Source organism: Lepisosteus platostomus, chromosome 16 (genome assembly GCF_059453375.1).
Source record: "Lepisosteus platostomus isolate fLepPlt1 chromosome 16, fLepPlt1.hap1, whole genome shotgun sequence".
Classification (NCBI taxonomy): Eukaryota; Metazoa; Chordata; class Actinopteri; order Semionotiformes; family Lepisosteidae; genus Lepisosteus; species Lepisosteus platostomus.
In genome coordinates, this window is record NC_142626.1 from 7,568,272 (window position 1) to 7,595,516 (window position 27,245).

The 27,245-nt window shown below is 37.9% G+C and overlaps 1 protein-coding gene across 1 annotated transcript; it reads left to right on the top strand.

The window, feature by feature from the left end:
- The first annotated feature begins 1,132 nt into the window (after positions 1–1,132).
- Positions 1,133–27,245, top strand: LOC148646791 (cytosolic phospholipase A2 gamma-like). Its single transcript, XM_088609467.1, has 12 exons — positions 1,133–1,181; positions 1,763–1,816; positions 2,347–2,378; positions 4,406–4,520; positions 6,282–6,424; positions 6,764–6,962; positions 9,142–9,253; positions 16,975–17,098; positions 20,183–20,352; positions 21,219–21,352; positions 22,025–22,193; positions 25,789–27,245. The coding sequence occupies exons 2-12, from the start codon at positions 1,802–1,804 to the stop codon at positions 25,959–25,961; spliced, it is 1,386 nt and encodes a 461-aa protein (XP_088465593.1). The 5' UTR covers positions 1,133–1,181; positions 1,763–1,801; the 3' UTR covers positions 25,962–27,245.

A 27,245-nucleotide genomic window follows, 5' to 3' on the forward strand; every position in this document is an offset into this window, starting at 1 on the left:
AAGTTACTGGCAACGTTTTACTGATATGAACAAAGATTGGGGATATGTGGTCCAAGTCAGAAGACTCAGACTTAATTCCTTTAAAACCTACTGAGTTCTATTTTTTTGTGCCACCTGGGCTCTCAGTTACATATTTGGACTAACTGTTAAATCAACAGCATCATTGTAATACCTACTGTATGTGTACAATTAGGTTGTGTTCTGTTTTATCAGTAACTGTACCTTTAATTAAGTTAATATTTAGAAGAATCATCTGTAAAAGATTTTAAAATACATATTTATCTGGGATAACATTGAGGTTAATCTTTAATTGACAGTTTGTAACAGAGAAAAATAAAAGATGAAACAGGAAATACTTCTCAAACTAGGCTTGTCTTTTTTGTCACATATTTCGGTGGAATCGAGGTTATGTTTCAAATGAAATGCTGGCTTCCAGCCACGGACCTTGGCCTTTTATCTTGCCGTCAACTGTAGACATGAACATTGTATGTAAATATGGAGAGCACTGCAGCCTCCAGATGTATAAATACTCTGTGTGGAACAGTTGGACTAGTATACATCTCCACACTGAGGAACATCTGAGACAGGTGAGTATGTACAGGACACATTACGGTAAACTGCTAGTGTAAAAGGCCTAAATATGAACTAACTTCAACAATATTATTGAGGTTCTAGTGTGTACTAGTATACACTGAGGAGCGGTGGCACTGTGGCTAAGGATCTGTGCCTGTGGCTGGAAGGTTGCTGGTTCAAATCCACAGTTGGCAGAGAAATCCTACTCTGTTGGGCCCCTGAGCAAGGCCCTTAACCCCAACTACTCCAGGGGTGCTGTACTGTACAATGGCTAACCTGGTGCTCTAACCCCAAGCTTCTCTCCCTGTCTGTTTCATGGAGAGCAAGCTGGGGTATGCAAGAAGATGAATTCCTAATGCAGGAAATTGTATATGGCCAATAAAGTGATCTTATCTTATCTATCACTGTATTTGATAATATACACAACTAGACTATCCATACTTATTCTATAAACTTGTGCATGAAACCTTTTTTTTAATATCAGCTACTGTGTTGCATGCAATCGTAATAGAGAATTATAAAAATATTCCTTTGTTTAACCCTTGGATCACATTTCTTCCAGTATTGCACAGGATTTTAGGGAATTCGATTTAGAAGAAATCTTTAAGGTGAGGCTCACATTGCTTTAAAACAGAACAAAAAAATAATGTCTTTAAATATACTAATAATTGATTTAAATGATGGAATTTGTTAACAAACTTGTTAATTGCAGGAAGACATTCCCTTCTATCATTTCTGTGTTATTGTAGATCCAGGTATCGGTTGTGGGAAAATAATATTTTTACAATCTGACTCAGGAAATTAAGCAGTACCTGTACTGTATATTCCAAAAGTGAATGCGTCTGGCGATTTTACATAGTAGTTTTTCGTTATCTGATAATTACACTTTAGAGACATAAAATAATGTCAGTTTTTCATGTGAAAGTAAGACTCAGGCTGCCAGAAGACACTTTTCCTGCTCCAGTGAGCCATCTTGACTGAAAGTTAAAGGACATGACAGGGAAGCCCATCTTGTAAATAACTGGTCCTTGCTCATTTCAGGTGATATGTCAGGATAAACTGGGAACTATGTGGCTGAGAATCACTTTCAGGAGGCCTGTGCCTCTCTTTAGTCTGGACTAGTACAACCTATTCTTGGGTGTCTTCTTAATGTGAAGAGTTTTCTTCTGACATATTGTTTCTTTGACAGATCCACTGAAGCAAGTGAATTCTTCACAAGAAAGACAGCATGGACCCCCACAAGGTAGATGAATCTTAATATTGATAAGTTAGTATTGGAAACCTGATTGCTGTTGAAAAGTGTTGCCTAATAAGCAATGGATCAAATCAGTTTGGAGGCTTAGAAGGTGATAATTAAATTATGACTTGCAGCTTCTGCCTTACACTGGTATATGTTTTACTAGTAATCCCCAGCAGTGCTCTTTAATTATGTGTTGCACTCATGTGTTATTTGTTTTTGAAAATTTAGTATCATGACACAGTTCAAGCCTGCAGGTAAATCAGTGTGTGTAAGTACTCCATCAGAGGACTTTTTATTTTTCAGTAAAAGCAAATGAGCAAGCAATTCTGAAAAGCAGAAGACTACATTCCTAAAACACTCAGACACTGTATTGGGTAGCAGTTTGACATAACATAGGTACCTGTATTCTCATCAGAAGAACATAAAGTTTGAAACTGAGAGGAGTCCATTCAGCCATTCAACATGTTAACGTCTTTTTATGCAGTCATGTTAATAAGTCTTGTCAATGTTTATTTATTTATGTACCTTTACAGCCAAAGAGAAGGAGAACTGAGGAAACTGAAAAGTAAGTTTCTTTAAATCTCTTTATTAAGATATGGGAAACTGTTACCTGGGAATAAGGCACTGTTCCTAAACTTCTTTATTGACACAGCGAACATTGGTATGTCAGGAGGGCTCTCTCTAAATACCTCTACTGAGACCCAGAGAAGTTTTGCCTCTCAGGACAGCTCACTTCAAACATCTATGACATAGATATTTAAAGAGAGCTCTAAATCACACATCGTTATTTAAGGAGTGTTCAAAATCTATGTCTAAATATCTGTGAGATATACATTTTTATTTTTTGACAAACTCTAGATTATCTGGCTGATAGGTGAGCACTGTATCTAAATACCTGTGTTGAGGCACAGAGAACACCAGTGTGACTGAAGGACACTCTTTCAAAATACCCATACTGGAGCACGGATACAACACAGCTGGCTGTGTGACCTCAACCAGTCATGTAGATGGGCTATAAACAATCTGTAGTAGTTCAGGTAGGTAGCTGCGTCAGCATGCTCGGCTGCAAGGGAACAAGTAATAGGTTTATTCCATGCTGCAAAAAAAAGAAGAGAGAAAAAACACAACGTTTCAGCCGTGGAGCCTTCTTCAGGTGTGAATAAACAATCTGTATGAATACTAGAGCACAAAATGACCAGGAATTTCAGAGTTCCTTTTCTAAACACTCCAACAAAAAACAACAAAACTAGCATACTGTAAATCTGGTTACGAAAGATGTAAATTGCATATTTCGGATAATAGCCTTGATACCAAACTGAAAAGAACACAAAAACACCCATAAAACAAAAGCAAAAGAAGAATGGTTTGACACAGACTTCAAAAACACCAGAAAGGCACTGCGAGAACTTTCAAACCAAAGACACAGACAGCCACACAAAGGAAATCTGCACCTTGGATACTGAGAGATGGTACAACACCGCAAACACATGGTTTAGAAGAAATGCCCACAAACATTCTCCTGACTATCCAGTCTTAAAAAGCAATTTCGAACATCTCTACAAGCTGAATTGCTGTATTCCCCTAAAAAACACACACACGAGTTTCTGACCAGGGTAAGAGATACCAAGGAAAAACAGACCCAGATCAAGTACAGGTTTAGTAACCACAGTCAGGCAATAGATACTGGCTGCCAGGAGAGGACAAGCTCCCACTGCCAGCAGGGATAAGCAGAGACAGATGTATTTTCTTCTCTACTGTGAGAAATACTCTCGAATTAGACAAACATTCTTCCATGAAATAACACATCTAAAGCCAGAATTCCCACAGCTGCCAGAAACAGCACAACATCTAAACCTGCTAGGTAGGTAGGTTCTCTTTTCAGGTCACGAAGGCCTACAGGGGAATGGGGAGGTAAGGGCCACCATTTTCTTGACCATCTGACACAGGAGGTGGCCTATTACCTCCTGGTACTCATTTGGAAAGCAGGCTAAGTGGACCTGGGAGCCACCTGGAAGGAATTAGAGCAAGTTACATCGCTTTCCCCTACCTGCGATTGAACCCAGGACCTTCCAGTCAGGAGGGGGACACCCTTGCCGTCTGAGCTACCATGGCTCCAATCCTGTTAGAGGAGGAAATTAAATAGATCCTAGTATGTGATCCTGTCAGACAAGGGATATAATGTCACATACTGTATAGTAAATATATATACTGACACATAGAAGATATGTCTAAGATGAGTGCACTCTTCCTAGATGCCTACACTGCAGCACAGAGAATGTCTATCTGACATTAGATAATTTTAAGCTCCTTTACTGAAAATACCACTGAAATCCCCTGTATTAAAAGAAAAGGTTGTGCCATACAGTTAAGCAGGATCAGTAAAATGAAGCACAGAAAATGACTTTTCAGCATGAAGAATGAGCCAGGTTTGTTGTTATCAATGTGCTATCATGTGTGTGTGTGCAGTACATCAGACTCATGTCACTGTGTGTGTGTGGTATATCACAGTGAAGTGAAGGGAAGTTTGTGTGTTACACATGTGATAGTTAGGCATCCCCAATATCTTCTCAGTCACTTCACTCTTTCTTTCAGGGCTTCTTACATCCGAGTTGCTCACACTCTTTGTGAGGGGGAGAACAAGGACATTCAAAAGAGAAAAATCAAAATTCAGAATGCCCTGAGGAGCCTCCAAATTCCCTGTGATGCGGTACAAGTTCTGATAAAACAATATAATGTGTAAAATTGGAATATCTGATATATACAGTATAGTCTTGCAGTTATTGATATGTGATATAGATAATGAAGTGTAGTGATTTGATATAATCTCTTGGAAACATATTTAGTCTCACAGTATCTTGAAGCCCAACATCAGAAAGGTGTTTTTTTTTTTGTTATTTTCAGTGTGGAATTCATCTCTACTTATACTACAGTATATTCTTATATAGTGGTCAGTTGAAATTAGACAGCCTGACAGATTATATTTGAGTTCATTGTCCTGAAATATGATAGTGAAAATTGTGGCAGTGAAGTAGGTCAGGAAGGATGCAAAAGAATAGCTGTGAATATGCATGTAACATACAGACTGCTAATTTATTTGAATGTGAAATTGCCATTGGACTTAAGAATTTGTGAGAATCATGATGATGAATATACACTTTAATGTCAAAGACCTCAAGGTCTAACAACAGCAATTATATGTAATGCTTTACAGCTACAGCTATAAACCGCAATAATACTACACCAACTTTATTCATATTAGTCCAAATATAATAGGCACTTAATGCAACTACATTCTTTTTTTAATTAAACGGAGCCCAAATAGAATACTACCTTAAATCCACTGACAATCCACATTGCTGCATCTATAAAATACATATACGATTGTAAATAGAAACAAAACACTAGTAAAGACTCGTGGAAATAGCTGTGCTCATTTTTATCATTATCACAGGGATTGGTGTGAGAGTTGTAATTGTGGAAGATTAAAAAATCTTACTACCAGTTTTAATGATTTAATCTGAAATGTCCCAGTGCATACGTCTGCCACATTTGGAATTAATTGGCTAAACAGATTTCAGCAGCAGCTCAGTGGGCATGCTCTCATCCTGGTTTCTAAAGTGTTAAGCAGACGAGAGACCACATGACTCCCCCAGGATGTGATGCTGGTCTGTCACAAGGCATTTCCCCAGCAGTGCTCGTAAGTCTAACTGAACAGGAGCAGTGCTGGTGCCCACTTATACAGTTGGGTGAACCGGAAGAACTGGAGAGATGTACCTCATTCAAGGTGCAACAGCAGTGTCTGCAAGGGGCACTCAAACCCTCTACACTGCACCGCCCCAAGCTGTATGCAGTGATGTAAAGTCCACACTCTAGTCTAACAGCTGCTCAGGCTCAAACTCACGCTGCTGTCCTGACTGATGGAAGGTCTGAAGGTTCTCCTCCTGGACTGGAGGCCAGTCTGCCACAGAGTCACCCTCAGCAATGCTGCATTTGTACAGCTGGGAGGACTGGAGCAGTACAGAGGAAGTGTAGCAGGACAGCACAGCAATGGGACAACGATCCCACAACCCTCTGTTTGCAAGACCAGACACTTTACTGCTGCACACCGTCTGTAAGAGAAATAGACAAAATTATCTTTCAGAACAATATGACTTTAGAAATAATCACAGGTTTTCTCCTGGTAGATGTTTGTTTTACAGAAAAATTACAAATGGTTTTATGGTTCAAAATTAATACTTTAAAATATCAGTATTTAACATAAACCCAGCATCTATGAGCATCACAAGGGAGTCCTTTCAATCAGTAAGTAAGAGCTCCATCCTCTTTGAGACAGAAGGAGAGGAAGATGAAAAGAAGATACTGTAAGGCCAAGTAACTATTAATGGTGTTTCTGAAGTCGCTGGGTCACTAGACCTGGCCTCCATGACCTCTGTGTTAGATTCTGTCTTCTCCTCTCTTCCTCAATCAGGACTGTGTTCCCCCCATCGCTGTGCTGGGCTCTGGGGGGGGTCTGCGCGCCATGGTGGCTCTCATGGGGACTTTAACTGAGCTGGGGGCTCAGAACCTGCTGGACACCATCATGTACCTGTGTGGAGTGTCAGGATCCACCTGGTGAGTCTGAGAGACTGGGCTCCAAGATCAGCTGTGAGCCTGTGAATTCAGTTCCCATTTTGAATAATAATAATAATAATAATAATAATAATAATAATAATAATAATAATAATAATAATATTCATATTAATAACAATAATAATAATTAAAAAACTGTATTTTATAAAGCGCCTTTAAAGGTGACTTCTCAAAGTGCTTGAAAGATTTGAAAGAGCAATAGATCTGTCAGGTGTGCATTGTAACCCTGCAAATTCAGAAGGTTCAGGATTCAAGCTGTGAATTCAGCTGTGCATACACTGGTGAAATGTTTTCTGTGTGTTTGTGTGTCTAACACTGCAGGTGTATGTCCTCTCTGTACCGTGACCCACAGTGGTCCTCTCAAGTGGAGGATGCAGAGACAAAAATGGTGGAAACTCTCAACAATGGAAAATTCAGCTTTAAAAAAAGTTGGCAGAGAATCACGAAGACAATAGAGGATGAGAACTTTTCTTGTACAGATATTTGGGCGGCAATATTTGTTTACATGGTGGTGAAAGAGGTCAGCATTCTTGTCCTTCTTGTATGTGTGTTTGTACAGTATGTAACCAGTTGTATGTGAGTCAAGCTCTCTGTCTCACTCTGCAGTGTCTCTTTCTCCCTGTCTGGGTGTCGGTTTGTGAACTTGTCCTTTTTTCCATAAAATATAGTGTCAGATTCCTCAAAAGTGTCTGCGAAGGGAAAGGACAAATGGCAAGTGACAAAGGATTTCTTTTCATGTTCAGTTATAAATAGGAAAAAAATAAAATATTGGTGTTAATAATACCAATAACAGCAAAAATCATGGTGATTCTATAAAGCCCTCCAGGAGACAATAAAGTAGAAGGTGTTTAGTACGCCTTTGGGAGCAGTTACATTAACTGGCCACTAGAGGTCAGTGTGAGCCACCTCTGTGTAGCATCTATCATTGGCAGTGTTCAACACCTGCACTCTCAATTGCGATTTACAGTAGCTGGGAGGGAAGCTGGACTGACAAATTGCAGCTCTGTGTTACTCATTTTCACCTTAAAGAGGTGACCTAATCCAGAGAGAGGGGTTCTCTCAAGATGAATTTGAAGTGAGAGTCCCAGCTCCCTTACAGATATCAGACATCTTCCATAGAAGATAATCATTCACTGAATCTGTAATGGAAAAGCAGCAAAAAGTTGAGTTTCTCATATAGATATTCTCATGAAAATGCTCATATCTGTTGCCCTAGTACACATAGATTGCAAATTACACAGTTGGAAATAGTGGTAGAAATGCTGAATCCCATTAATGTAGATCAACCATTACAAAGAAATTACAAAACTCAGTCTTTGTTAGAAACACTTATTTGTCAGGAAACTGGTAAATTTGCTAACAATATTAATATTTTAACAAACAACTAATATTTTCAAGCTGTAACATCCATCCATTCATACCACCCATTTTTTATACTTTTTATATTTATGTACATATATCAATATAAAATATATACATACTGTACTTTTTATATTTTATACATGACCAATCAAGTGCTCAACCTTGCTGTCCTCATCCTTCATCTCATTGAATCTGTGCTCAATCCAGGCCGACACCAGCAGCATCATGCTGTGAGAACTGTTTTAAATTTAAAATATGGACTTTCAGTGACAATGCAGAACAGAATGAGACGATTACATACTCAGTGATACAAATGGTGTAAAACAACATTTACTTTTGTGTTGTTTTTAGAACAAAACCTTCTTTAAATCTACACTGCTTTGTGAATACTTTACAGAGCAATAGCAGGATTGTAAAGTATTAATGATTATATTTTTAATAGAAAGACAAGAGTGATTCAATTAACCCATAGACCAATGATTTTATAACAGTTACAAAAACAGATAGACCATTTGATAGTTAGTAACCTAACTTTATGCTGTAAGGCATATCTCTTTCTCCCCCACAAATATCTTGAATGGCTGGATACAAAATTGCACAAAATGCAAGTCGTGAGATTTCTTGAGACTTTTTTTTTCAAATTGAGGCATGTGCAACTGAAGCAGCAGTGATTTTACACTAACCAATTGCTGTATTTGTCATTTGGTGAGTACAGAAACACAGCACAGTATTAGGCAAATGTCATCATGTCATATCATTTTCCAAACCACTTTATACTCTATGGTGTCACAGGAAGCCAGAGCCTACCAGGCAAGCAACAAGCACAAGGCAGGGTACACCCTGGAGGGGGTGCCAGACCATCATACATGGGGACAATTTGGAGGCCACAATAAAGGCTGAGGGGGGAAATTTGTCCCGGACACCAGGATAACTCCAAATCCAATTTTTCACTTTAATGACCACAGAGAGTCCGGACCTCGGTTTAATGTGTCATCTGAAAGACGGCTCCCACTACAGTAAAGCGTCCCCGCCACTATACCGGAGCATTTGGACCCACACAGACCACAGGGTCCAACAAACACCACTTCCAGCAGCAATCATAGCTTCTGTGGCAGTACAGACCACCTCACCCAGCTCACACTTTGCATATCATTCTTCACCTTCATTTGCATATTAGTATTTGTGTCTCCTCTCATCTCTCACAATACAGAAAACGCTCAATTCAGATCTGTTGTGTTTGTCCTCTTTGTGCCTTCAGCCTTTCATCAGAACTGAATGTGTCCCGTGGCTCTTCTCTGGACTTTGATGGTTATTTATACACACTTGGTTCTTTCCAGATGGACGATCGCAAACTTTCGAAGGAGGAAGATGCGGAAATGACCAACCCTTACCCCATCTATGCTGCAGTGAATAAGTCACAGCTGGATGACAAGGAAAAATACAACAAAGGCAAGACTCCCACTTCATATACTGTATTTGCTCTAGAGGCCAACATTATAGGGATGAATTGGCTTAAAAAATATTCTAGGGAATTCTTGTAATATATAATATTACATATTAATGCTCGTAGCAACAACAGCAGTATCTCTCAAAGCAATGGCAGTAGTAGCACTACCAGCAGTTGTAAAAGTATCAACAGCTGCAGCATGAAGCAGAATGAAGTAACAGCTAAATTAAATTACATTCAACATCATTTATCCCTTACATCTTGCACTAATCAGGGCATCTTGCTCAAGCAAGCTGAGTAAATTTCCTTGCTTAAAAGCACAGCTGCTGTGTCTTGACAAGGATCTGAACCCACACCACAATCGTCCACAATGCTGCACCCAGGGCAGCTGTAGTGGTGTTAGTAGCAAGTGCTTCAGAAGCAGCAACAGTAAAATAAGCAGTTCTTGTGCTTGAAAAGATGGTGGGTGTTTGACATTAGAAACCAAACACCATGCAGCTTCTTAAATCAGTGATCGAAGCAGCGAGGTAATTTACATAAAGTGACAATATTGCAGTGGAAGTTGTTGGCTGGCAATGTGCTCTTCTTGATTTATTCAAGATTCTTGAATTCTGTTTCTCTGTCTTCCTTTCCTCCCCATCTCTCCCCTTGCAGGGACGTGGTTTGAAATAACCCGTCATGAAGCAGGATACCCTGAGTATGGAGCCTTCGTAGACACCAGTGCCCTGGGGAGTCAATTCCATGGAGGAAACAAGATAAAACACAAAGATGAGCTGGACATGCTGTACTTGCAAGGTCTATATCCCTTCTTTTAGAAATTCATAGCGGTTTTGTACGTCTTCTATTTTTAGAATGTTATTTTTTCAGAATGGCCAGTATATAATATCTGTGTAATCTGACAATATATTAATAGTTAAAGCTGATATGAACAATATTATTTAAAATTGTATGTCATCAAGGTTATTCTCCTTTAAGGAATGCAGAAAAAAATAATAAATGAAAGAGTAAGTTTTTAATATACTTGAAATCATTTCTTGACCTTTTCTGTTGCATGACCAACCGGAAATCCAGTGATTAATCGATTATTCATTATTTTTTTACTCATCACTTATTGATTTGAAGCAGACTGATGTGTTAATAATTTATTAATTACTTAGTAATTAATAAATGAATAAGTAAACAGCTAATAATAATGAGAAGTGTGAAAAAGCCTTACAAAAGATAATCAAATAACTGGTGACCCTGGGAGATTGCAGGGGTCCCTGTGGGATGAAGAAGGACTCACTGTTTATACTGTAGTTTAGTTCAACAATGAACCAGCTTTCCTGATCAATTCATACTCTTCTGTGTTTCTTCAGGACTGTGTGGAAGTGCCATAGGCGATATGAAGGAGAACAAAAAATTCTTAATAGGTATTTTACCTTTTGTGCAATTTTTAAACAGAATTCAGTATTATTTTTAATTTTTGACCACCTAATTTGTACTTTTCACATATAAGTAAGGCTGACACACTACTACAGCCCTTGTAGCAACCCAGGGGAAACAGGGTGTGGCAGGAGGAGTGGTGCTGCTCTCAATTAAGAGCACATGAACAGTTACAAACCAGAGGGTGAGTACCTGGCCCCTCTTGCCTTTTTGGAAGAAAGTACAGTATTTCACCCAAGGATCCAGCTTCTTCCTGAAAGAAGCCAGACACATGGTGGATTCCAGATGGATCAGTACTGCAGAGCAAACTAAAGATGCCCTGGTACTGTAAAATCACCTAGTGTACCATCCACATTACTAACCAGAGTTGACTGCTTAGCTTCTGATGGCAGATGAGATCAGGTGTTTGTGCAGGCTGGTGTTATAGTAAGTGGGAATTTAATGTCCTTTGGTACAGTATCTCTACTGATTTTCCAGGACTGCTCAAGGAATTCCTGGTCACAGATGGCAGATGACACTGACCTGTTGTAAACTGGCAATACCTGTGCTATAGAGTTAGATCTTGTGCTTTAATTGGAGGCTGTTTTATTTGGTTGGGTTGTCTATGTTTTATAAATATATATTTCAGTATAAAAGCCTAAACTTTCTTCATAAAGTGCAATGAAAGGCACAATTGTCTGAAATGATCCAGGTTGAACTTTGACTTTGAAATGCTCAATGTAGCAAGACTGTAATAATACACTGTAAATTATAGTAAATCAACTCAGTGCTAACGACACTGAAGATGGTGTGTTAGCCATTCCTCTCTCTCTATCACCATTTTTTTCTAAGAAATAAACTCTGGGGCTCCAGATGTCAGGGTAAAGCTTCAGAAATTAATTAACTGTGTCTTGTCTCAAACAATACAGGAACTGAGTCCACAAAGCTGAGTCATACTGTATATGGTTCAAGATTTGGTAGTTAGAAAATTAAAACATTTGTCAATTCCTTTTTTTCTTAAACGTACATGTAGCCATTGTTCTGATTTAAACTCTTTTCATTTCAGAAATGATATACAATTTTTTCCATCGTAAAAGAAATATGAAGTTACATAGAAACCTGCACCAGAGTTCTGGAGGTACAGTAAGAATATTTTCTGATTTTCTTTTCCACAAAATCTGGCGTCTTCTTACTGGAGGTACACAACCTTTTACACATTGAAACAGGTGTGATTATGTGCAGCAAACACTAGTTGCTTGAAAGAATCAATAATGAAATGGTGGTGAATCAATTAAAATTAGAAATGAGAATATAGTTTCTTCTCACTCAGAAGGATCAATTTTGTCATTGTTTTGAGCTGTTTATCCCACTACACTATTTCTTCCTAACTGACAATAATTGACCCAATAATTTGATTCCTCTGGTTGTTAGTGGCTCCTTTGTTTGTTTGAGAAATTTTCATGGACAATTGTATTTCAAAGTGTAAATTATCTTGGAATGAATCCAACATTAACAAAACATTAAAGGGCGTTGTGTCATAGAAATGTTTTAATAAAAGACATAAATGTGGGAAATCTCTTACAGATCTGTGACCAGTTTCTGTATGTATTGTGGATTTACAATATATTTGAAAGATCTATTCAATTTAATTTATAAATCATCACTTAATTCTTTTTATTTTTGTACTTCACCTGATAGGAACTGGAATTGTTAATTTGCTGCTCCATTACATAAAATTACTATAAAGTTGATTGTCGATAGGAGGGTATTTGAACTACTCTATGTGGCCCAATTGGATGCTGAAATTGTATCCTTTTAGTGAATGAAACCACACCTACAGCTTCAATAACATGGTTCCAGGGTTTCACCTTTTAAAGATGTGATTAATCTCTCTGTTGAAGGCTTTGTAATTATGGATTTTTCTTCTACCAGCAGCAAGAACAGGGCAGTCCTGACTCAGATCTACAATATCTGCCTCTTTTCACACTGCAAGCTCTTCCATGACCATACTGAGACACACTGTTGAAATTGAACACAGTGCTCACTGGATTCAGGGCAAGCATAAGGGACCAAGATGTAACAGAAAGCCATGAACTCTTTAGGCCTCCTTTAAATACTGACTGCCAGAGCAGGTATCTGTCCAATGTTTCCATAACAGTCAAGGTCAGGAGGGTGGAAAGGCAGTAAATACCAGGAATGTACTGTAGATTCAGGGCAATCATTTGACAGAAGATATTAAGTGAGAATGACAGAGAAATTAGACAGACAGCCTTCCGCAGAGTCACAAACAGCAAAAATAGAAGCCAGAGTCTTTCACTGGTTTTCAAAAAAAGCAGTTGCACTACTGGTAAAACAAATACCTAAGAAATCTGAAAATCAATATGCCACATTCACAAACATAGGCTTTACTACATTACTGTATATACAACTATAATATAACTATCTATATAATTCTCATGAGCCAATAGCAATGTGAATAAATCATATTAAAGACCCCAAGTCTGACTTTACAACAAAATTAAACAGAGAGAATCACTCTTATTTTCAATCAAAAGGCTGACTAGGGGCACAAAAAATGATTTGAAATCTATTAGAGTTGTAGAAAGTTGCCTTTGACTGAAGGCACAGGAAAAGATAAAAACAAGAACATGAAATTGTCAAGATGTGAAGAGGACATTTGGCTCATCTAGCCCATTTGTTCTTTGTTTAATTGATCTGAGGATGGTATCCAGGCATTTTTCAATGAAACCCATGCTATAGGCTTCAACAACATGGCTGGGCAGCTTGTTCTGATTTTCCACAATATTTTGTGTATAAAAAGTGAATCCTGTTCTCTATTGAATCAGCAGTTCTTTGGTTTGACCTTAATCCTTGAGGCTTCTGAATATTTGAACTTGATCCTCTCCATAGTCTCCCCTGTTCAAGACTTCAAGGGGGTCTAATTCTCAGAGTTTGTGAGAGTAGGAGAATCATTGGAGCCCAGGGACCTGCCCGGTTTATCTTTTATAGATCCCAGAGCAAAAATATATTTTTTTGTAACAGAAGTCTAAATAATATTATACACAAGGTCTTACCAGTTTATTATCCAATTTTAACATAAAACCTCTCTATGATACTGCATTTTGTTTCTTCTTTTTCTAGCTCCCATACATTAGAGGATGTACTGTAGATGATGCACCAAATTATAGACCAAGACATTTGTCATAAATATCTTCACAATTCTCTGTCTCCTATGCACGTGCAACTCTGCAGTTGTTTTCATTCTGTCTAAATGATCATTTCCCTTTCATTTTTTGCACTGTTTGCTAATCTGTTCATAAAGGTATCATGTGCAAATTTCCCTAGAATCCTAATGCTATGCATAAATTTGATTTCCTAGTGCAGTTCCAATTTTCATTTCCATATCCTTACAGGTAGATGTGATAGACTCCAAACCTACTGGTCTGTAAGAACCAATTCACAGACAGACTATTTTTCACTCATTGTCATGTTTTGAAAGGTCTTTGAAAAAGTTTAGTTAACGTCTATGAGTGGCATGTCTTGTGCAGTATCTTTCTGGAGAATAGATTTAATGTTATCAAGACCAACGGGCTTGTTTAACTAAAGTATATCTAGTATCTGTAATAGCTCTGCTCTAATACTAATTAATACAGAACTTAGTTCTTCCTGAGGCATAGAGTTTATTTCTTCCTTTCTAAACACCAGAGTGAAATATTCATTTAACACATGAGTTATTTATTTTTCCTTATTTAAAGGTTTTCCATGTCTCACTCTGATTTTACTCCATCCTTCACAGGACCTTTGTTGTTGTAAAACTGTAAAACAAAACTTATTTACCCATGCTTTTTCCTTATATTTCACTTAACAAATTTATTAAACTATTTAATTACTGTTTTCTAGGCTTTGATTAACTCGCTTTTAGGATGATCTGTCTTTAAACTGTTTTCATCCTTTCTGCACCGATTCCATGCCTATGCTTCTCCATTCTGCTTCTCTTCAACTCTTTTTCCTTCAATGTCTGCTTTATTGAAATGGAACTTTAATCTGGAATCTACCTGTATAATTTCAAGGCATATAACACTTAAGGACAACACCAGATTATGATCATTTTTCTTTAATGATTTTCTCATCCTGTTTTCTCACTCTGTCCTAACTTCTTTGAAAATACCCAATTAATCAAATATCTGCTCTAAGTAAGGAAGTAGTCATTAAGCATTAAGCATGTCTACCATCCCAGGGTCAGCTTCTGACATTCCTACTGTTTTTCCAAATCTGCATGAGGAGAGGTCTAATCTCCAACAATATCCAGTAGAAGTATAATCCTTTTCTGAATTTGGTGGTCTGTAACATCATGCACTGTGATTTTATGTTTCAGCCATACAGGTTCTGAGACCTTGACTTTATCTGGCTTGAATTCTGTGCCAGAATGTTGTTTTTGAAGTTTAGAGTTAGTCCTTCTCCTCTCCCATCTTCCCATCCCTCCTCAATGCAGTGTCCACATGAATATCCCCTTTGTTTTGCATTTCTCTGTTTTGCATTTTTGCATTTCTCTGTAAATCCTTGTCATAAGCATATTGATATGACAACCTCATATAACCACATTTGGAAATAAACTCACAGTGGGTTATCAATAAATCAGAAGGTATCTCTGTCAGAATGAAACCACAGAATAACTGTCCCTCTCTTCTGTTCACAGGGAGACCCCCCTCTGAAGATGTGTTCTCTTTTTACAATGATGTGGAGGAAGATGAGGAAGACCTCAGTTTAGGTAACAGTAAAGCTAGTTGAGTCACATGCATTCAGTGTAGGTTTAAGAGTTTATGGGTAGTCTTAATATACCCACAATAATCCATCGCCGGGTAACTGTCTTTCAAGCCAAGACTTCCAAGCGGGTGCTCCCACTGGCCTGTTTTACAGGTGACAATATGAGTCAGTAATGACTGAATACCAAGACTGGTACAAGAAATATCACACCTGAAGACTCTGTACATCCCCCACTGTCAGATCCAGGCAATCCAATGTTGACTGTATCTTGTTCAAACTAAGGTTCACTCAATCACTGATCAGGAGATGAGTTCTAAGTTCTCATTCAGTGTTCCCTTTTCTCTGTTTTTCTCCCACATTGCCTGAGGTCTTCACTGCTGGATCAGCTACTGATCTAACCTGCTAGTGTGGAGAACAAGACCCTATAATTACAGTACATTGTTAGACTAGGAAGAATAGCAGTCTAAGACTGAAATATATTATTAAGGCTATTCTGCATCATAGCCGTAGAACATTGGGGCTCTGTTCTCTTTCTGCAGTCCTGGAGTGTAGAAAATGCATTTGGTGATGCGGTGATATGTGGGGTATTTAGAATAATTTGCTGTGTTTTCTTTCCTCTGACCAACTGGGGCCAACATGATAACTACACAAAGGTACACAAAGAGCTCAAGTAGCTTTCACTGTCAAAACTAGCAACTTACAAGTTTCCACAGTTACCACAGTTCTTTAGCTGAAACTTTTTTTAGAAAAGGCAGGTTTGATCTTTTTAGAAAGCACTCTACTGGAAAATAAGCCAATGTAGGGGTTCACAGAGGCCTGGTATTCTCTAAACACCCCAGTATATCTGTGAACACATTAATATAATCTTTTCTCTGGGATATGTCTGTACGTCATAACTTCCAGACCCTTACCTGTTCCAAACTCTTTGCAGTTATTTTTCCATTTCAAGGCTAATTTAGTTTAGAACTTTTCTGCTGTGTTTGGGAGTATCCCTATTAGGACTGTAGTTCTCTTGAAATGACAATTTCAGCCTGCCTACTGTACGCAGGCTCCTGCTTAGCTGAGTTAATGGCAAATCTGAATTTATAAACTTCAATAATGAACTGACAGATTTATTAATGTATTAATTTTCTATTATATTGCTTATGCTTTACATTATTAGCTATTGAATTAGGCCTAGATGCAGGATTCATATAGCACACTGCCCTTTTTTATAGCTATTCACTCTTTAGCTTTCCAGTAAGGGAAACAAAATGTTTCCATATCTGATTTCTTTCTAAACTTGTACTCGAAGTGTGGGTCTAATTCACAGGTGATGAATATGAAAAGAGTGCTATCTTTTGGCTGCTTGACCTCCATCGGAACTTCCTCTGGGGCAAAGACTGCAAACACATCCTCAAATCTATGAATAACATTGTCAAAGGTATGCTTCTCTTACATGTGAATTAAATTTACTTCAGAATGCAAGGAGGATTACAACTGGAAGGAAACCTTTTCCCCCATCTGTAACTTACCATGTGTGAGACTCTTTTATCCTGTTTTCTCTGTCCACCAGATGAAAAGGTGATATACGAGTTGGTCTCCCTGATGTATGATACGTGGGACATCGTCGGCAAGGACAGCCAGCACAGGATGATATCAGCTCTTTCCGAAGCTGTCTTTTACCATTTTGAAGGCAAGTGTGTCTCACCTGTGTCATGTTCGTAAACCCCTCCTCTTAAGGACGCTCCAGAACCTTCCTTGTTTTCCACTCATCGCCCGCACCTGCTCCCTGTTCCTACCCCTTTTCAGTTCTCCTTAAAAGCCAGGCACTCACTCTATTCAGGGCTCTGCTCTGGTTTCCGCACCAGGCGAGTCCGGGACCTGGAAGCACCTGGTCCCGTTAAGGTTTAATTTCCTGTTCCCGTTTCCCCTGCCGGTTCCGACCCGGTTCCTGTTTTTAATCTCCTGTTTTGGATGGATCACCTGGCCTTGGACTTTTGCCTCCTTTTGGATTCTCGTTTGGACTTCTTCCTGGATTGTTTTCCTCGGCCACACCTCCCCCGAACACCAGCGCACCAAGGACACGCCCCCTGTTTTCATCCCCGTATCCTGCATGACTTTTTCCCCCTGTGTTTTCTTCACTTTTCCCTGGATCATTTTGTCTGCATAGGGTCCGGATAGAACTGTTCATTACAACCTGAAATAAGAGAGTTAGTGATGCTGTAAGAATCTGGCAATCACAATGTTTTACAGAGATTGCTCATAAGTCATGACAAAAACCCTTTCACACTGCATCCATAAAGCATCAGCAGCACTTACCAAACCTCAGCCAACAGAAAAATCAACTGAATCATGAAATAGAACAAGCCTGGAAGCTGTTACCAGAAGACAAAAAAAATTGCTTCACATTAAACAAAAATGTGTAAAAATAAATAAAAACATTCCCTTCCAATTCCTATACAGTAATGCATTTTAATTTAATTAAAATGTATTACTGTATATTTATTTAAAATAAGTTCTTATTTCATTATTTTAACATTTCCTATTGTAGACAATTGGTCTATTTTCACTTGTGTAAAGACAGCAACAGGATCTCTAGCATATGATTCAGTACACAGCAGCCCTTCTCACTGTCTGCTGAGTGTCAGAAGTCACACGTAAGGAAATTGTCACTATCTTGTCTCTATGAAGAAGAAAGAAAACAAAATTCACAAATATGACGACAACAATGTAGTGGTGGTTTGAATTTTTATGCTTACATTCTTGTGAGAATCAAATAAATGCAGAAACAATACTAAACATGGTACTTCTTTGTGCTCTAAAATTCAAGTTACTACATTGCTTAACTGTTGAATTTCATAGAAATATATTCTGGTCTTTTAAAGTACTATTTTACCACTAATACAGACTTCGTAACAATCTCGCTGCTACATCAGATGCCCACATAATTTAATACAAGTGGAATTTGTTTGGCAGCCTTTAAAAATACTTGCATTTCTAATTTAATGTTTGGTTTCACGTTCATTTCAGAAGAAAATGAACAGCTCATGGTCACTACGCAAGCAACAGAGAATGGAGGTAAGTAGGTTTTGGAAAATATACAGTTCTATGATTTAGATGTACAGGCACCCCTCACTTCACATGATAGCTTTTACACACCTGAAGCACTAGCCAGCCAAACACAATCATACTACATACATACTAATCAAACTAATCAATACTACAGTATAACTATGGTTATAATACCATAATAGATTATGGATAATTAATACATGAATTATTTCTGGGGGGGAAACACAACAGATACAGAAGCACAGAGAGAGACTGGGGCAGTTAATATCGAATTGATTGCTCTTAATGTCATATAAAAATAGTTATAAGACAGTAGAAGTCATTGGGCCCACCTATACAGATTGATAGATAAATAGCATATAGTTTCATGAATCCAGAGAAGGAGGAGAGGAACACAAATGCCACTGACACAAATACAACTGGGTTTTCACTATTGATTCTGCAGACAAATACTGGGCTAGTTCTTTGAAGGAAAGCCTTTGAGGGCTTTGGAGTATCAGGTTTCTTCACAGTTGTCTCTTCTCAAGATGACATAAAGCCATGTCCTTTAGTATATCAGTGCAGGACATTCTTATAAGCCTTGGAGTGTATCTGGTTGATCTTATCTGGCCTGATTCCAGAGCAGCAATCTTTTGTAGTGTCGTTCATTTCAGAACATCTCTAGTTTGCTTGTTTAAATCTTGCTTGTCTAAGCTTGCTTCTTAGTCTTCACTGATTTCAGTCTCCAACAAACACTTCTGGGTCAGCCTGTTTAGTTATTTTGTGAAAACCCTAGCTCATTGTTCATGTGTTGGCACATACAGTCTGGTGTGTACAGCTGGCTACAAATTGTAATCATGAAAACAAATTCATTAATTTGGTACATTAATTTGTTAAATCGAATAACTAAACATGAAAATTTTGAATTTGATTTGTGCAAAAAGTACTGACTGTTCACTTGCATTTTTGCTAAATCAACTTTCAGTTACATTGTATCAAGTGTATGAGTACTTTTGGAGAAAACTGTTCTGTATGCACACACAGACCTTCTGTAGTGACGATAGCATCTCAGTGAATTAGTTTGGATTAAAATACTGGATTTTTAGCTTGGCTAAATTTTTCAATTGGTGTCTTAAATGCATTTCCAGAATAAAAAAACAACAATTTTATTCCTTCGTCCTCTTTTTCTAGCAGCCACTGATACAGAATTGAAGGACTGAGTTCTGACAAGTACAGTATTTCCACTGGACATTTTATCATGTCTAAACTAAAGTGTAATGGAATTTCGTCAGTGTGCATCACTATATTTAGAGGATCAGGCTGGCAATAATGTTCTGATGATATTGATTTGGCACAATGGCAATTACTGTAAACAACAAGTTTAAACAGCAAGATAGAATGCCATCATGTTGATTTTAATTTATGCGTATGTGGCATTTTGAGAGGTAGAATATACACATTAAATTACCTTAAATGGTGAATCCTGTGTTTTTTGTTCAGAAAAGAAATGACTGAAGGTTAAAGGTCATTGTTCTTCTTGGTTAGATGAACCTACTGTACCATAACAGCAAAATATGGCTATAATGTCAACACCAAAAGAATCCAATTAATACAAGAACTCTGTCCAAGAATGTAATCTTTGGGAATAGTAATTGCTCAATAGAATCATATTGTCTACTGGATTGTACCAGTCTTACATGCTTGAAAATGTTTGAACTTTTCCTGCCCAGAAACAACAGGTCATGTTTATCTATTTTTTCAGCTTCCTATGGGTATGTGACGAGAAATTGTGCCAAATTTGCTGTGTGCCCATTCATCATTCCCTACAAGCTTTTAAAAATATTTAGCTCCTGGATGTGGGGAACCAAGTACAACTTCCTGCATGAATACCCCAACACAGGTGAGACTCCAATATAGTGCAGCTGCACAGAAAATAACGTATAACAGTGCTTAGGACTGGTTCCAACACTGAAACAGGTCTCCAATCTACTAGTCAGCTTTTCAGGACTAGGCCAGCTGTAACTGGGCTTTCCCCAAGTAGCTGCACACAACTGGCCAAACACCCATAAAGTTAGATGGATTTAGCTGGTCTGGGTCCTCATTTGACTTGACCTGCAAGGCACCTCACAGAGAGACACCCCACACCTCCCATCAGCACAAACTCTCTTGTAAAGCACTATAACAAATTAGTGAATGTCCCTGAGAGATGGACAAGTTAAAAAAGCTTGTCCACAGGTCTTTATTCTTCTCATTTGTAGGTGAGCCAGCAGCTGAAATCTTGAAGTGATGATGTAATAATCTGAATATACTGTATTTTAGTATTGTATCCCATAACACAATACAGCATTATGCTTACTGTGGTGAATTATGAGAACCTAGTAAGATGGTGCCTTTATCCAGGACTACTGTCATTCTGATACTGAACTGAACCTTAAAAATTAATCAAGGAAACACTTACATTACACATTGGAATGGTATATAAAAAATAACTCAAAGAGCAAAGCAATTTCACAGTACTTAAAAAATTGGAGAACCATAGCAGGATGAACTTGTAAAAGTTTAAGACCAACCTTTAACACTGACTTTTATTTCTTAAAATATTGCTGTTAGCCACCTTTTTCAATTTTTAAACTGTGAATCCATGGATTTCATGGATTTGCTGTGTCATAAGATCAGATCTCCTAGAACAGTTCCTAGTACAGTGGCTTCTTGCCATTTCCTGAATACACCTCTGAACTCTTTCTCTTGTGTTTACACAATCCCTAGATAACAGTGAGGACAAAATCTACCTCATAGATGCTGGTCTGTCCATCAACAGTGCCTACCCACTGGTCCTGAGGAGAGACAGGGGAGTGCAGCTCATTCTGTCCTTTGATTTCAGCGATGGAGACCCATTCATGGTAAAGTACATCATACTAGGTGACGTCAAGTTCTGCTGTCTTGAGTTCACACTTCAGTGGCCCAGGCTCAGGCTGTAGTAGGAGCTCCTGTAGTCTAGGTGATTATTCCCTCAGTTACAGTGTAGGTGTGCCAATGTCAGATTTCTATTTCAAACTGCTCTACCATAAAGCTGGCCTTCGACAAGCTGGTAGCCAAATATTGGCCTAATTCTGGGTTTCTGTGAAGATGCTGAAGTACTGTACCTACTGTATCTCTAAGGTTTCACCAGGTACAGTACACATTTAAACATCAGTGCCTCTTAATTTTACTTTCTGGATTAAAGATCCATAAGTGTATAATTTGCCCATATTTTTTCTAGTTTAAATCAGATTAGTTATGCAAAGGGCTTTCCTATTAATAATAGGAATAGAATAGAATACTATAGGAACAGAATAATAATATTAATATTCCTAATAATAAATAAAGTTATTGGATATTCAGTCTGTGCACTCAAACTGTAGTTTCTTATAACCAAATAATATATCCACAGTTTGCCTGGATAAAAAAAATTATCTATGTTTTTGTTTTTCTGCAATTGTTTATTTTTCATTTTATTACAATGTAATGACCGAATGACTGATCAGTTGATGACAGTGAGGGTGGACAGTCTCTGTGTTTTTTCTTCCTTTCAGACTGTCACCGAGGCAGCTCAATACTGTGATAAGAACAAAATTCCCTTCCCAACCATTCCAGCAATGAGTGAGGAGGAGAAGAAGTGTCCTTCAAGCGTCTACATCTTCAAGGGTGAAAACACCCCCACTGTGATGCACTTCCCTCTCTTCAACAAGGACAACTGTGGAGGCAAGTGAAGCAGTAGGCATTTTAGATTTCAGCTATAGGATTCATGTCACTGCTGTGAGAAATTCACCACTGGTTGGTGAAAGACAAGACTTATGGTTGCAAGGCAGCCCAGTGTTAATTTAGTCATTAATATTTGATATATGTAATGTCTTACTTAAGTTGAATAAAATGTCTATAAGATATAATTGTATTTTAGTCATACTTGTAATTTTGGTTCGGTCAACTAAAAATTAACTAAAATCACTTACTTTTAGCCAACAAACTGAATTAGTTTCAGTCACATTTCATTCATGCAGTTAAAAATGTTTTACTCTAATTCATTAGTCTTTGGAATATTACGTTTTTTAGCAAGGTGGCATGGGCAGCATGGTGGCTGAGTGGTTAGCATTGCTGCCTTGCAAGTTACAGTACTGGGGCACTCTTCAATTCCAGACCTGGAGTTCTACTGTATCTGTGTGGAGTTTCCCTCCCACAGTCCAAAGGCATACAGTAGTGGTAGGTTCATTGGCTTCGGAGAAAACTGGCCCTAGGTGTACAGATAAGTGTATGTCTGCTGTGATGAACAGGCGTCCCATCCAGGGTGTACCCCATCTTGTGTCTGCTGCTTCCTGGGATAGGCTTTGGTTCGCGTGTTACCCTGAATTGGAAAAAGCAGATTGAAAATAGACGGATTAAGTTTGTTCAATTGTACTTTAGAATTAAGATCATTAACTAATTTACATTTACAATGCAGACAAAAAATCAATCTTAAAAATAGAATTTGAGGCATTTATATTCACTCTGTAGTGGTCTACTATGCAGCAGAAAATTTGTTCTGTATTGCAGCAATCATAAATGGATGAAATGTGATGCTGTACTGAGTAGATTGAATATTGAGTTCAGCAGAGAGACGCCATTCTTTGGAAGACCAAAGAAAAACTACAGTACTGTAAATCTGAAAATGATCACAAAAAGATAAAAATCATATTAGGCTATTACATAATAAGGAACAAGTAATAGGTTTACTGTATTCCATGCTGAAAAGAAGAAGAAAGAAAACACAAAGTTTAGGCCGCAGAGCCTTCTTCAGGTGTGGAAGTGGCAAGAAAGGACACCTTAAGAAGGCTCCATGGCCGAAACGCTGTGTTTTCTTTCTTCTTTTTTTCAGTATGGAATAAACCTATTACTTGTTCCTTTGCAGCCTACGCATGCTGATGCAGCTACCCGTTACATAATAATGCCAGTTTCATGAAAACCTTTGTACTTTCACTGTTGCAATGCAAAAAGTGATTCTTACACGATTTCATGTAATTGATAACATTCTACTAAAAAGCAAGAGTCTTTGTGTCTCCTGCCTTGAGCTCGTTGCTTGCTGGGACGAGCTACCCCACATCCCTGTGGTGGATAGAATGGTTGGAAACTGGATGAATGGATACATTTTCAGTTACTGTACATTGCTTCACTGGCATGAATATTTTTTTGGGAAACTATACAGCCATTCAAAATGTGCATCAAAATTCATTGTCATGGAAAGCTGGCTGCACCATGCAGCAAGCTCAATCATCCTGCCCAAGGAATCTTGACTGTCCAAAATAGATCGATAAGTGGTGTGTTAGATATTAATGAAAACATTGGCTCGATATAGTCTGTTGTCCTACAGTATGCCTTTAAATCCTCTTAATATGGATTATTAATATGGAATCATAACTAAAGCCTAGCTAAAGGGAAATGTTGATAGCTGAAAAATATATTTTCTTGGTAGTGGTACAAGTAGATGAAAATAAAAAAGTGAGGTACACTACAGTGTTCTACCTTTTATAAAAAATAATCAATCCACCACAAGTGCCATCTATCAAATGACCAATGAAAATTCTCTGGGCTGTGTGATGTATCATTATGTAGCATTATGTAGCAATATGTACTGTAGCTTTATGTACAGTAGCTTTATGACAGAGTCATTTTACTGTGGTATTGAGTTTTGATGTGCAATCTGAGTGGCTGCCTCAGTAATTATACAGCTAAACGAACAGCATCCAGCCTTTTGGGTTTCACTTCCTGGTTTAGTTGCCAAGGAAACAAAGCCTCTGCAGTAAGTTGACTATTGGAGGTTTCTACATAGAATCAGAGCTCCCATGGGTACTACTTAGTTCTGTTTTTCATCATTCACTAAAACGAACAATAGCAAATTGACAAATATTTTCTTCTTCATTTTGACAACTGAATTAACACTACAATGTGCTCCATGACTTTAAAGTGCTTTCAAACAGCAATGCTGCCCAAATTTCTTTGAAATGACTGAAGAACTATTATGTGCTGACACACAGAGTCATTTTAAACCCAGTGGATCAGAAGTCATTCTCTGCAGGCTCTTAGGCACCCTCCTCCTGTTTCACCAAAACTCTATATACTTTACCCATATACTCCAGTCTAATCAAACTGGAAAGCACTAAGTCTTTTGAGACTACCCGCCAAACTTGTCCACTTATCAGAGAGCATGCAATACAATAACACAATGCAAAATTCCCAGGGAACAGCTTTGAACAGAACATAGTACTCTAAGAGTCAAACATTTGCAAGCAAAAACAAAATAAAAATAATACAGCATTACCATGTCTTTACTAATGTTGTGTTGTATTTCACAACATTAATACTACAAAAGACACACATGCAGTATAAAACCCAAATTTTTTATTTTGTCTTAATAACCTCCCATTGTTGTAGGAACAGCTTTACAGAGTTTAGACTTTAATTATTCATGCAATGTTCAGATATTCTCAATATTTTCTGTATTTTGTGGCCGCCATTTTCTGCCAGACTCATCCCAGAAATGTACATTCGCATATAGAAACTTAGTTTCTTGTTACAATGAAGTACAGACTTCAGAGAAAACAAGTACAGCAATGTAGCTGAGTCCCCACCAGGGTGCAGTCCTGTCTTGCACCCTGTGCTCATGGGTCAGGCTTTGGGTTGATGTACCTGTAGCCCTTACCAGGAATAACTGGCTTTCTAGTAATGGATGAAAAGGATGGAATGTTTTAAAAATGCTAAAATCTGTTTTCTGGAGAATTGTATAGAGCAGTATTTTGAAAAAAAAAAGAATATTGATTGGGAGCCTTTTAGTAGTTTTTATGTCCAGTAGTAATATAAAAAACAATCATTTAATCCTGAATGATTTGTGCTATTGAAATCTATTTGTTCGTTAAGGGATTACCAGGAAGTGCTGTCCGTATTTCTCTAGATCTGCTGCTGGTCAGAATGGCTGCTTCAGGTGAGCAGTTCACTGGTGGATAAACAGCATCTCCACCTACTAATATAAAGTACTTTGGTATCTTTCTGATTAATAACTACCAAGAAACAAGCTGATTAAATAACCATGGACAATAAATAACAAAGTAAAACAGAGTTAAGGTTTATTTTCAGGTAGACCTTGAAGGGGAGCAGCCACCGAGCTGGAGAAGCAGGGAAACAAACTTGTCAGAACTAACCTTCTGATGGACTCAAATTATTCTGAAATTGGTCACAATAACAATGAGCACAACAGGCCAGTGAGGTCCATTCTTAAATTCTGGATCAAAATCCAACATCCTTCCACTGACCATCATCATTCTTTCCTCAGGTGAAGAAAAGATTGAAGCGATGAGGAAGACCTACTCAACTTTCAACATGTCCTACAGTGAAAATGAGCTTCAGGATCTCCTGAAAGCAGCTAAGAAGAATGTCGAGATCAATAGAAATAATATCTTCACTGAGATTAAAAATGCCGTGGAGAAAGAAACATCAGTAGAATAAAAATATGACAACAGAAGAGTTCAGTGATTCACTTGAGTCAGTAGTATAGAGGAGCCGAGGGGCTGCGGGTGTTCAGTGTTTCTTTTGTGTCCTAACTGGTTGATCACTCAACTTTTTAAAGATTTTTATACTTTTCCCAGCCATAAATATAATGGTGTCAGAACAAAGCAAATCGTGTTTCAGCAACTGCAATATACTGTGGTATAATGGACAGTTTATTCACTTGTAAAGTAGGTTAAAAGTGATTCCATCAGTAAGTCTGCATTATAGTGATTGAGGATAATTTAATCTCCTTTAATAAGTTCAGGCCAGTGTTTTTTAGACAATGCCATCTGCTCAATATTTTAAAACTTTTGATTCATTTTTAATCACTATCGCTTTCAGAGTCTCTGCTCTGCACAGTGTTAAACCACAGTTTAAAAAAAAAAAAAAAGTTCAGATTTTTATAAGAAGAAAGGTAAGTGGACCTGCGCTGGAGGAAGGTCCTGGCTGTTACTCTTTTTGTTTCTAATCTGAGCAGTCAATTAAACAATTAACCTCATTATTTTATCCCTCAGACATATGTAGGATGTTACTTATGTTTTTTTTTACACTTAACTCAACACAGTGACTTCTGAAACACCTCAGAGGCAAGTTAAAAGTAATATACTTAATGAGTCTTATTATTTAACTCACCATGTTACTGCAAGCTCAGGCTGGAACAGAAAGCAGAGGACACTGGGGCTGCAGGGACCAAGACAGTCACCACTATTTCACAGCCACTGTCACAAGTGCAGTTTATCCCCAGCTGAGCTTCACTCTCCCACCTCTCAGACCATGAAGTCACACAGTATATAGTCCAGTGAACTAATCCGGCAGGCAGAAAGAACAATCATATGACCATGCAAATGTTTACAGGCTCTTTAGTTCTAGAGGGTAATGTCCACATAATAATCTCATACAAATAGCCCCAATAAGCTTTTATTTCTTTAGCTTGCAAATATAGAGAACAATCTTAAAATCGATATGATACATAACCTTTGAAGATAATCTAACCCATGAAGAAAGTTATGTTTTTGGACAAAACTTTAAAGGTATTATCAGTCACCTGTACATTGAGAACAATGTATGTCTGTATATTGTTTAATTTAATGAATTACACAAAGGGAAAGGTATAACTGTCCTTGAGGAGTGAATTTGCAAAATGCTGTATAATTAACTTAGAGTAACAATCACCTGTTTAATGATGACCTGATCAGGAAATTTTGAAAATAAACATTGAAAATAAAGAACTTATGACTATAA

Bases quoted from the DNA above. Each gene is read 5' to 3' on its own strand.
- LOC148646791 (XM_088609467.1), top strand. The intron at 6,963-9,141 runs GTCAGCATTCTT...GGTTCTTTCCAG, and splicing joins TTTACATGGTGGTGAAAGAG to ATGGACGATCGCAAACTTTC. The intron at 9,254-16,974 runs GCAAGACTCCCA...TCTGTCCACCAG, and splicing joins CAAGGAAAAATACAACAAAG to ATGAAAAGGTGATATACGAG.